Genomic DNA, 12,943 nt, shown 5'->3' with positions numbered 1-12,943 from the left:
CACTTTTTCAGAGCAGATGGATACTTTAAGCATAAAAATTTATATACATTATGATGCTGATTCCTCTCAAACGGTTGTGTCTATTTCTACTTACTCCTGAAGTGTAGATGGACTCCATTTGATCACTCTACGGGCAAAAACAGTGGTAGGAAATATGAAATAAACTGGAGGGAAGTTCCTCTAAATAAGATGATTAATATGAGCATTAAAAGATCACGAAAACCTGTCTTTGAGTGATCTGAATGCCTAAATACTTGATTTTCTGTTAAAATTAATGGGTGTCTTGTGCCCTATTAATGAGCTATTGGAGCAGACCCTTAGGTGACTTTGAAAATCTCAGGCAGATTCCTTAGGTTGACTGGCATGGTATGTGACAAGCTTAGGAGCAGCTTTGATGTTTGAATAATTAGCCCATCAGCTTTCTGGTACCAGGACTTTCTGTTACGGTGTATCTCTAAAGCGCCTGGAACTGGAGGGATTCTGGGAGTTACTTCATCACAGGTAAATGCATTTATAAATAAATACTTCGATGCAAGTCAGACCTTAATGCCAACAGAATTGCAGCAGCACATTGTTGTGCGCTGTGATTTAACCCTGGAGCACTGTAGGACTTTTTGTGTACAAACCCCAAATATTCCAAGTACAGAACTGAGTGGAGAAGTGCCCCATTAAGAAGCTGGTGGAGCTGAAGCTCCTGTGATGTTCCTTCCCTGGATGAGACGGGGAGGCAGTGCCCCATGCTGAGCATAGCACAGCATACCCCCACGCTGCAGGAGCTGGAGCTGGAGCCTGCCCCATTCCCAGATCAGTCTGTAGTGAACAGGACACACCATTACCTTCAGCTCCAAATTCACCTCTGCCTCCTTGCTCTGTTAACCTTCCTTGTCCTCCCTGCTTTGTCCTGCCTCACCTTAGAGCGTCTGGGTAGGTGCAGCTGCGGGAATGGGCCCATCAGTGACCAGTTCCTAAATTAGAGCTTGGAGATCATTACTCAGATGAATCCCATAGGTAATGTTACAGGTGCTGGTATGTATTATCAACCTAGTGCTCTACCACAGCATTAAGTGCTGTCTAAATAGTGCTATTTATTCATCAGCTCATTGTGCCTTTTTTTTTTTCCCTGATTTGAAGGGTACCTTTCTGCTGTCATTAAAGTGTCAATAATATTGTTACTGTGTAATAGGCCTGATATGAGTCAAACACAATGAGGAGAAGGTCGTAAGTTTTCCTGCAGAGCTCTGCTGACGAGCCTTCACTCCCAAATTTCTCCTTACCTTGTGCTTGCAAGAGGCTCCTGTTCTGCTGTCGCTGTCTCTGGACACTTCAGTTGTCTGGCTCTGTAATATGTGAAAGCTGTGAATGTTTATTCCTGATTTTGATTCAGGCAACATTTCACTGAGCAACTTGGATGTTCCCTGGAGTAGCTACGCCTGTAGCACTAGATGTGTGCTTCCAGCTTTCCTGTCCCATTTGGAAGCTGCTAACGTTACATACAAATACCAAACAAAGGAAGGGCTGCAATGCTGTCCTGTCTTCTTTTTTGCAGGTGACCTTACCAATTGCACAAGCAGAAGCTCCTGACTTATCAAAACCAGCAGGTGTGCTAGTGGAGAGTGGCCCAGTAGCTTATAACCCTGACGAAGAGGTGGAAGAGGAGGAAGCAGAAGAAGATGACGATCACTGCATGAGCGCATTGCAGTTAATGGGAGGAAACGGTAAGTTGGGATGTTGTCTAAAGCACAGCCTGTTATTTCTCTGCCTGTGCTGTGGGGTTCGTTGTTGCAGGGCTCGGGACAGACAGGGTTCCCCTGCTTGTCCCAGCTCGTCCCAAGCAGAGCACATTCCTGCAGAAAAGCCTGGAGTCACCCCCATCGGAAACGTGACCTTCTTAGAGACTCTTCCAGAGAAAGCTCTGCATCACAAGCTTTAGGCTAAGAAGGCTTCTCAAGAACAAACCAATGTTGTGCCTTCTTCAGAATTCTATTTGTTAAAGCGAATCTGAGGAATTAAGGGGTCAGCAACCCCTCAGTTAGCAGTGCTTGGGGCTCCTTGCCTCATGATTGTGCATGAACCCTGCAGACTTGGCTGTCCAGCTCAAAGCAAAGAGAATCATCTCGCTCCGTTTCTGGGATAAGTGTTAGGAGGAAGGAGTTCTCCAAATACAAAAATGACATTGATAGTGTGTGGCATGCTGTATGGCACACAGATGTGTGCTAATTTCTTTGGGTTACCCAGCAAAGCCACTCATTTAATTAAGTTTCTCTGCTGGCAGGAAAAGTCAGTATCCTCCCATTGCGGTTTTTCGTAGCTGGACACATCCACATTTATCCTTTATTAAAAACTTCCCCTTGGAATTGAGGTTTGAAAATACACTACAATATTTTTTTAAATAAGGACGGCTAATTATGGATTTTGGAAAAGCAAGATGAGAGTAAGTAAGGTTTATACTGAAATTTTATTTACTGCAAAAATCTTTCCAGAACTATTAATTTAGCTTTCATAGACAGTATGTATACATTTCATAAGAGTGTGTGTTGCTTTTAAATTGATTTCTCCACTGGAAAATAATTGCTGAATGTCAGGAAAAACAGTTTGTTGCCTGCATTTATTATTAGAATAACGTTCCCAAGAAAAGGCACCCATGTGGGGGAGGGTGGATCCATGTTTATTAATAAATCCCCCACAAAAATAGAATAAAGGTCACTGAGCTTTTTTTCTTTGTAAATGTTACTATTTTTAAACCATTCTGAGAACATTCCACTACTCCCTGTCTGGTCTGGACAACAGCTGAAAAATCAGAGTTTAAAAAAAAATAAAAAGAAAAGGAGTATTCCCAGAATTCAAATGCAGGTGTGCAGAGCTGTTCAGCAGAACAAATAACTCCTTTCTAACTGCTTTCTTCATGGTTTTTAGACCTGTCTGCCTGGAATAAGTGCAGGAATTACAAATGGTGAACTTCACCCATCCTACACAAATTATTATAGATTACACTTAATTCTGCTTCAGAGCATTTGCTTGACTTTGGATGAAATGTTGCACTGTATTAAATTTGGAATATAAAGGTTAACTTTACTGAATGCTCATATGTAATAGTTATCCTTCGGTTTGACTTTGCAACAGAAAATGTTCACTGTTTCACTTTTTTCAGGAAGCATGTAGGAGAGAAATCAGTTCATTAGAAACACAAACATGCCTTCTGACACACAAAACACGCAGTCTTTGCAATCAGCATTGTTTTAGAAAACAGAACCGGATTGAAAAAATGGGCAAAAATTTAAGTTGTTCCTGTAGGAGTAAGTAAATGTGGGAGATCTGAGTCAGATCTATCGGTCACGATTCATTGCAAGACTCTTTTTGTCGTTGATGGGAACTCTGAGCTATCTCTGAACCCTTGCAGTTTCAGCTTATAAATCTATGAATAATATAAACAAGCCAGCTCTTTAACTGGTGTCTATGTCTAGTGAGAATCACGCCTACTTGTAAATGTATGCTGCTGCTTCTCAGCTGCCATGTTCCAAATTACTTCTGACAATCAGGCTTGATCACCTTAACCTCTAAATTAAACCAGGTATTTCACATATCCATGTGCCAAATATCCCTAAATGAAGGGACCAGTGACAAGTGAGAAGAAATATTTACACATGCATATTTACAAATAATTTTATTTCGTGGAGGAAGAATTGGAAGAACTTTTTCTTTAGCCCTAAGAAAATACATATTTTTTAAATGCTTGCTTAGGGCAAAACTTACCATCTAGTTGCACAGCAGGAAAACAACCTGAAAGTAGCAATACTTTTGTTGGATACTCCATCTACCTGGAATATTTGCATTTTTATATACCTTTGTCTTCATGTGTTTCAGATTATGGCTGTGATATGGACGACGATGATGGCTATTAGTTCTATTTGCTTCTAAAGGACATGGACTGTTTCTTGTTCCCAGCAAGTCTGCAATCTTCAAAATGCGTGAATGGTGAAAGAAGCTGTCTATGGTCAGCAAATGTTATCAAACAATCCTTACTTCAGTACAGTGAACTCCAGGTTGGCAATGACTCTGGTCAGTTTACATTGACCCACAACCCAGCAATAAGTTTGGGTTTGTACTTGAATTTTTTTTTTATTTTGGTAGATCATGGTTTGAGAATGAAATTCCTGGGAGTTGTGTTTCCAGAGAGCAAAAGAAAAAAGACAAAATAGACTGTATATGTAGCATGTGTGGCTGGAAGGAACACATCTCTTATTAATGTGACTTCGCTTTTACACATACCGTTGAAAGAGAGCACATAGAAGGGCAGATAGAAGGACAGGTAAAAACGAGAAGCCCACCTGTTGATTATTTGAGTACACTAGGATTAATTGTCTTACAATACTACAACCAAAAGAAAACATTTCCAACCTTTATTGTAAACTTGACCCTGTCATTGTATGCAAGCTGCCATACCCAAGCTTATCAAAAATTGATGACAAGTTATATATTATAGGGCAGTATCTGGTTCTCTGAAATGAAGTAATACTTCTTTATTTTAATCAATTCATAGATGTTCTAAAAGTTATGACAATAGAAGGTAATATTGGCAGTAAAGAGTTGTCTTACGCTGTGAGATATTGTTTATGTGGAAGGAGGGAAAAATCCTGGGTGAGGCAAGAATTGCATAGGGAAAGCAGAAGACAATGCTGGTGTCACGTACCTTTGCTCGGAGTCCCTAGGTACAGCCAGGGCTTGTGGCTGATGTTGCTGCAGGAGAGTAAGTCTCGCCGTCTCTGTAGAGCTGCTCCTGTCCAACTGAGTTGGAGCGCAGGTCTGCTCCCCAGAGCTGCGTGGCTCTAAAACCACTTGAAAGCAAGAGAAAGCTGAGCTTTTTAATAAATAAGCTAGCATCTGCTTTGGCTGAATTTAATTTAATGTAATTTATTTAACTTTCTATGGGTAAATTAAAGGTCACCATGCAGCAGTCTGACTTTCCCACCCTTGAACAGTCGCTGCTACATGGAGCTCCAGCTGCATGTGCCCCAAAATGTCAGCAGGTCCTTCTCATCCAGATAAAGCAGCCTTCACAATGCGGTAGGACAGGGGGTCAGGGATGGAGCCAGATCCCACCCTGTCGCCTCTGACCTGACACTGCCATGGCCCAAAGCTCTCAGCTCAGTGTGAGATGCATGGCACTCTGGGTCTTGGTCTTGATGACTGCAGCTGCAGAAGCAAAGATGTTTTCATCTCTCTCTTTTGTGTCGTGACAATCACAATTGTAGATTTCTCTTCTACCAGGGAAAGATGAATGTTTATCTTACCAACGTGGTTTCTGTTAAGCTGTCTTTCCTGGCCTGCTCATCCTTCCTATTCTTTTTGAGGAGCACTGATCATTAAAGCACCTCCCCTTCTCCTGCCATGGAGGGTGGCTAGTGGCTGGAGAAGAAGCTGCCTTGGGAAGCTGTCTGGCTCCTCCCAGTCAGAGTGACAGAGGAAAGGACCGATGGTGCTTGTACCTGCGGTCATCACCAACGAGGGGAAGGACCATATGGCCTTCCGTACCTCTTCTGTCCCTTTCAATAACATGCATAAGAGGGATCGTGTAAATAGAGCAAGAGCAAGTGCTTGTGTTAGGAACAGACTTGATTTTCTTTGGCTGGTAAATGTAGTTTGTTGAGTAGGTTGTATTTGCTAGATATTTCTGAGTAGTGAGCAGCAGTATTTCTGCAATGATTTCTCTTAACTGCAGAACTTGGTAACAAAAATGATGTAGTGAGGCTAATGGGAAGAAAAGCTCTTCTGAACCAGGTATCAGTTACTGGGTTTGCAGCACTTCAGTGGGAAAGAAGAGATTCCATGTAATTCTTAGGGGAACAGCTGGCGTTTTCACCAAAAGCGATAGATTTTTTTCTGATACTTTATAAATGCTGCACAAAAAAGTACATTGAGGAGATAAACCTTTCTACCTCTCTTTTATCTATACCATAATTCAAAATCATGCTGTAAGCAGACAATAAAAAAAAAAAAAGTAGTTTGTTTTATCAAAGTTCATGGTCTGCAAGTCTTTGAGACAGCTGAGTCTGAGCATTTGGGTTTGAATTAATCTGCCAATAGCACTATTACAAATACCCATGCTCTCAGTATATTCTCAAAGCTGGGTTTTATTCCAAGGTACACATTATTCTCTATGCAGGAAATAAACATGCATAAATAAACATGCGTATGACTCATGTAGGTCGAGTGCTTTTCTCAAATGCATAATGCTGGTTCTTAAAGAAACTGCTAAGATGAGTTCTTTATTGCTAAGGGTCTTTCCTGCAGTTTTCTGTGTAGATTTTCATTGGTTTGTTCCCCCAAAAGAATACTAAACCTGCTGCCAATGTAGTGATATTATGTGCGAGAGCTGAGAGTCCACTCAGATAACTCCTGCTAGTAAATTTGAATTTCAGTAGCACATTGCATTGCTGAGAACATTGTTTCCTGCCCTGGGAGTAGAGGATGCTTCTCTATATAGGACAGGAAAAAACCTGCAGTTTTTGAATGCTCTCATATGATTTGATTAGAGAAGGCTATCACATAGTCTGCTAGAAGGGCACTTGGATAGCAAAAAAGGACCTGCAAATCCATAGCATCTCAATATTGCTGGTGAAGTTAATGGCATGGTTTCTGTACAGGAGTCCTAAAGGAAAAGCCATGGTATTGAGTAGGGAGACTTCACTTTGAGCATTTTAAGGCTTCTTAAACTATAGTGGTTATGTATATTTTTAATTTATTGGTGACTTACCGGGACTTTTATAATGTTCATTCCTTCTTGATTTAACTAAGCTCAGGAAATGTAAACAGATTAGAACATGCTAGTTTCTGTTTTTATAGCTAGTCATTAAAATGTAAAAAGATTAACACTGCATTAACTCTGTTTACTACTGTTGATGTATCTGGACAATTTTGTTGTATGTAAGTGAGCCTGTATTCTCTTGGAGTAATTTGGACCCTGCTTTTTTCAGGATTCTGATTATAATGAAGAGAGATTATAAGGCTTCCATATTTGTTGTTCCCTCGGTCTTTTTCCTTGAACCCATACAAGCTGTATATCATAGGTTTTCTTCCATAAAGCATGTCTCGTTGCGAGTCACTTTGCTTGACAAGCAAAACCCTCCAGCTGTTGCATCCAGCTTGTCTGCTGTGCAGCCTTTTAACAGTCTTTTATTGTGGGGATAAAAAAGAAAAGAAATAAAGAAAACTGTGGTGAGTGCATTTTCAGTGTCTTAATCATCCGTGACATTTCTTTAAAATCACTGTGTTCAGTACAGCAACTTTTAAATGGTGCCAGACAACCTTGTCTTGAGGGTTAAATGTGTTCGGCTAAAAAGTTCTTGCCGTCCTGATGGCTTGTTTGTATTCTTTGGATTGCATTGAAGCTCTAGTCGCAGATGTGTACAGTTAATGTAGAGTTTTGCCTAATAAATGTTCTGTTTCTTATTTTTGTGTTGAAACCTTGCATTTGATTCAGTTAGTGCCAAGGAAATTAAACCTGTTTGATGTAAGCATATGTATATTCCTTACACACCACACTATGAGCCATGTTAAGCTTTTTTTACTGTAATATATTTGCTGTAAATAAAAAGTAAAACCCTTGCAAAACCCATCTTTTATGATACTTTCCTTCTGATTTCTGATTCTTTTCTTCATTCTTATGAATGCTCATTTTTGATTGCTGCATGATTGGTTGATAGCGGACAAAATGCTTGCAATTCAGAGCTGTCTTTTGTCTCTAAAAGCAAAGACAAGTCTAATCAGGTAAGTGTTTTTTGCAAGATATGGTTCTGCTGATAAATGTAGATACTTTCTATAAACTGCGTAACATTGACGAGTTTTTACACCAAGCTATATAATTAACTGACTGTGGGAAAAATATGCAGTGTTTAATGGAACTGTTCCAGTGCTTGTTTCTGAAAGCAGTATCTTGATAAATAAGGTGTATGCTGACTTAAATATCTAGTTATTTTATCAACATCTGGTCACCACAATTTGGAGGCCAAAATCTGCATCTACCCTTTGTGCACTTGGGTATTTGCTTCTTTTATGTTTCCTGGTAGTGGAGCTTCCTGGATCCTCAGGACTGTTTACTGCAAATTTTTAGCATATAGTAGGGCAATTACCTGTAGTTTCAATACGACATTAAGCATGTCTCATTCCAGCATTTTACTGGGTTCTCATCTAGGTACACCCTTGCTCTCGTTGACATCAGGATGATTTTATCTGTAGTTTCTTTTCAGCTGTTCCAACCCTTTCCACTGGTGGTTGGGAATTTCTCCGGTGATGTCCATCATTGATGTTCTCTCACTCATAACATCTAAGCTGTTAAAAAGTACTGACCACCCTGGCCTCATATTTTCTGCTCTTCCCAAGCAATACAGTTTGTTAGCTTTGTCCTGTATTTTTTGTCTTCCCTACAACACTGGGCCTTCATAAGCAAAACGATTCTGTCTTCCCAACTGCCTTCATCAAATATGCCTCCTTTAAGGGTCTGGAAGTAAAATAATATTAATAAAGCTGAAATCTTGCAAAGCTTCACATTAGCGTCATTTGTCACCAGTAAATCATAGCACACTCATTCTTAGGTTCACATATTGTAACACAGAAGACGCTGTTGTAATTTTCTACTCCAGTCACATGTATAAGAAGAGTTATAGCATATTATTTGGTAATTTTTTTGCTAGCCCTGATCCTGACTGTGGTCTGGGTGAGTGGTTGTTTGTTTAGTGAGAAGGATGAAGTGCTTGAGAAATGAAACTGGAGGAAAACCCATGGCTTACAGCCTAACAAATTTACTTGGTGAGTTTCCTCATCCTAATTGTTTTACTCTTTTGGGACTCTTGTGCATTTTCATGGAAATGAGGGAGGTATATACATTTCATAAAAATGCAAACTGAGATTCCCATCCTGCCATGTGACTCTAGGAGCAAAGGATTTAATGACTTCTAGTCTGAATGTAATGTTTGTTATTGTATGAGCTGGCAGTAAGTGGCATTGTACTAGACACCAGGACGGCAGTCATTTTATTATCTGTCTCTATTGCAACAAGGATGCTTTCTTATTGCTCTTAGTGCTCCTAGTAAGGTTTCTCAATTCTTCAAACCAGAAAAATAGAGCAAATTAGAGGAATTTGAACAAAGCAATGAAAAGAAACGGCACCAACACTGCTCTTACCAGGTAATTTTTCTTCAGCGCTCTTCTGTGGGAATGGTAAAATGTATTTATACAGAGAGACTAAGAGGTGCTAAAGTCGCACCTTGGCAACAGCAGAGGTGAGATAGTGTTGGCCATTTTCCACACATGAAATGTCCATTTTCCCGACTCCTTTTTCATGGTATATCCTGCTCCATTTTAATAATGTACAGACCAGTGGGTCAGTCTGCTGGGGGATATTAAAAGTAGTAGGACACCTGGCCAGGTAAGGAAGACGAAGATGGCAAGGTGTCACTAAGGTGCAAAACTGAATATAAAAATATGAGAAAAAATAGTTAAGATTTCTTTGCAGTGAGGTGTTAGACTGTGCAACAGGCAGTAAGCATAGGAACAGACCAAGGCCAATTTCCACATCTCTGGAAACCGAACACATCTCACAGCTACACTAAAAACTGAAATCTTGGGCCATACAAACAGTTTGTGCAATACCTCTACTTTTTCAGGTTGTGGTGTGATTCCTAACCCTACCCTGAGATGTCAGCTGCCCCGCTGTGGTTCACGGGTGGTGGTGTTCCCCAGCCGTGGGCTCATGGACATGTTTCCAGCTCAGTGCAGATGTTTCCTGTCCCCCTGCCAGTAGCCGGTCATTCCCAAAGGAAAATCCGTGAGGTTTTCAGGAAAAAAGGCAACATGGTCATTTCTTAACTCTGCCGTTTTATAACCAGGACAAAACATAGGCCGAACTGCTGACTGCGTGGCCCAGTGTTGGAGGGTAACACCCACGGCTGGTGCAGCCGTCCATCCTCGAGTGGCATGGAAGGCAGTGGAGCTGGCAAGTCTTCAACTCCTGTCCTCCTTTCTGATGTGGGTCTCCTGAGCTCACCTTCCTTGCAGAGGTGCTGCTCCTGGTCTTGGTTAAATGCCCTTGTGCACATGAGGATTTTGGAGCAAACATCTTGAGTAGAAATCCTGTGAGAAGAGTGTGATCCATGCCCTAAGCAGATGTCTGTTGGTAGTGAGGCATCTGAGGTTCCTAAAAATACAAAGGATTAATAAGGGAGGCACATGAGAATGTTCGTGATAGATATTCACGGCATCAGGCCCTGAGAGCTTTGCTGCTTTACATCAGTTGAGGATCTGCGCCATTAATGACAGTCCCGAGGGCTGGTAACAGTCGGAGGAAAGGAAGAAGAAGGGAGGAAAGTGCTCTGGGGTAAACACGGGTTTGTGATGCTGAGGAACGTTGCCCAAAGCCAATTCACACTCTGTTTGTCAAGCACATCAGACTGCCTTTCCTCATTAGCCAGCAGAGCAGAGTTACCTATTCTGCTGGTGTTAAAATAAATGAGGAAAGGGAACTTCAGTGGCGATACCGCTGCAGTGCGCAGCCCATAATGCGTTCCTCTTCAGCTCTGCATGGGAACGGCTGCGGCTGTCAAAACTTTCTAGGTGGTAATAGACTGCTCCAACGCGGATCTGGATCTGTAATTGAATAACGATTCTTCAGAGCAGCATTGTGTCTGAGAAACAGCATAGATCCTTGGATCTGCTTTGAGTCCTCCCTGTTCACCGAGAGCTCACCAAAGGAGGCTCTACACACGTACACCGGCACAATTCAGCTAAGGTGCTTGGGTTGACAGAGGGTAAAATACAGCTAAAGCAAATGGTTTCAAAACTCCAGTCACTGTTTTCATGCAAACTCTTACACAAGGCCACTGGGAAATTGTCTGATACTGCTGCATGCTGCATTAAATCAGCAGGACCCACCGTAAGCTCTGAGGTCTCCAGCAGCAAGTCAGTGCCATGTGAATCATTGCGTTTTCGTTCTGGACTGCCTGGCACCAAGAGGAAGGGCCTGAGCGGATTTTGCTGCCTGAGGTAAGATGAAGGATATTTCATCTTTTTGATCTTCCCTGTATATTTTAGGTAGGTTCAGAGGAGCTGGCTGCGCTGCATTAATAAAATGCCATCTAAAACACCGTTAGCTGGTGTGCTTGGCACAGCCGCAAGTATAAATTTTCTGATCTCCCCTGTCCTCCTGGGAATCCTGGAGTCTCTGTCCAGAGGAGCATTGCCAGACCTTGTAAAGCAGCCCAGGAGAGACCCCAAGCATTTTTGGTGCCTGCAGGTATAATTCTGGTGTGAAGCCACATCTCAGATGGTTGTGCTCGGTGGGGTATGTCTATTAGGAGATTATGTTGGTCCCAGTCTGCTGCTGACGTGAGTGGGGGAAAGAGGGGCTGGGGCTCCAAGGGCTGTGTTCAGCCCGTGGATTAGTCCCCTCTGCTTATCCACCTTTACTACCACAGCACATGTGCTCGGAAGGAGATAAGCAGTTGAGAACACCTCATGTGAAGATCAGAAGTGGGCAGAATGAATATAGAGCAGGACTGCTGTTGGTGATTACAGGACTTAAGTAAGGTTTGGAAGGAAGGCTCTGGCTCTTCCAGCATAATTTCAAGCCTGCTTTCCCAGTTAAGCTTAGCTTTCATTAAATTCTTGTGTAGATCTTGGGTTGATTGGAGGCACAGGTAGCTTACCGTCCAAGAAAATGTGGATTTAAAAAAATTTTTTTTGAATTTACTCTCTCTGTTTGTGTAAATTGCAATCACCTTGCTGGGAGTTGCAGCTTTATTTCTAAGCAGAGTCCTCAGTGCCCAGCAGGAGCGAGCCATCACTACTGAAGAGCAGTGATGCCAAATAGTACAGGAAAGATGGGCAAAAAGTGGCATTGGTGGAGAATTGTGGTGAGACTTGGAGCATGAAAACATCAGGTGCTCCATGAGCAGCATGCGAGAATGGGCTGAGCTGGGAGCATGGCATAGCAGGAGAGACCGTCAGGCTTTCCTGGGTGACAGCTGCTCCTCAGCCAGCGCCAGAGGCGTTAGGGACAGAAGTGGGTTTTGCTTCTGGATAGCAGCTCATCAAGACCCCGAGCTTCATGCTCAGCTGGTGCAGCCATCGGTGCTTGGTGAGTCCCAGCCTGGTGCCACAGAGTCACCCTTATGGCCGGGTGGAAGTCCTCCCATGTGGTCACCCCATCTGCCAGCAAGAAATCTCTCTAGAGGAAGCAAAATTACCCGCTGGAGTCCCTGGGATCTGTAACAAATATTGGAGGTGTAAAATGCTAACAAAATGGAACGAAGTCAGACATGAAAGTGAAATCTGCCTTTTTTAACTTGAAACCAGTGTGATATCAGCAATGCTGCAGTGTCTGGGAGCAGTCTGAATAAAAATGTGGATGCATTTAGGAATTATGGTATTTGTACAAGAAATCGTCAAAGGGCTGAAGTCTTCAGTCTCTGTAATTTGTCATGGGAGTGAATGCCATTGGCTTTCTGTGAGAGAACAGCAGATTGTTGCTGTTCTGCCTTTCTAAGTACATGTCCTGTTTTCCCTTAGTATATTTATTTCATTATAAAATACAAGACTTAAGCTTTAAAAAGTCTTTATTAGCTAGCAGATGGTTTTGCAAGTTGTTTTAATGAGATGAAGGAAACTTTAACGGCAGACATTTAGAGTTGTGCTTAGGCGGGCTATTGCCTTTAGGAAAAATCCTGGGAATGTTTTCTCCTTGTTTTGGCAGTGCTTGGCACCAGATTATGTACAAGGAAATAGAAGGGGATGATTTACGCCGACTGGCTCCCTCCTGAGAGCGATTTTACATCAGCGTAACATCACCGAGTTCCCCAGTCGCTCTGATTTACAGAGGTGCAAAGGGAGAGTGAAATGTCATTAGGATGACGCGGTTCAGGAGAAATATTGCATTGCTCGGATACTTGCCTCA

General features: G+C 42.1%; 1 protein-coding gene across 2 annotated transcripts in view; it reads left to right on the top strand.

Annotated features, from left to right (window-relative positions):
- Positions 1-7,612, top strand: part of BRF1 (BRF1 RNA polymerase III transcription initiation factor subunit) — a 171,410-nt gene extending 163,798 nt beyond the window's left edge. For both annotated transcript variants that reach the window (XM_066998462.1, XM_066998461.1), the window contains 2 exons: positions 1,547-1,715; positions 3,862-7,612. In XM_066998462.1, the coding sequence (XP_066854563.1) occupies positions 1,547-1,715; positions 3,862-3,899 (207 nt within the window). In that variant the 3' untranslated portion in view covers positions 3,900-7,612. The remainder of the gene's footprint in view (positions 1-1,546; positions 1,716-3,861) is intronic.
- The last annotated feature ends 5,331 nt before the right edge of the window (positions 7,613-12,943 follow it).

The sequence above is a fragment of the Anser cygnoides genome, chromosome 5, assembly GCF_040182565.1.
Source record: "Anser cygnoides isolate HZ-2024a breed goose chromosome 5, Taihu_goose_T2T_genome, whole genome shotgun sequence".
In the NCBI taxonomy this organism is placed as follows: Eukaryota; Metazoa; Chordata; class Aves; order Anseriformes; family Anatidae; genus Anser; species Anser cygnoides.
This window is presented reverse-complemented; position numbering and strand designations above follow the sequence as displayed.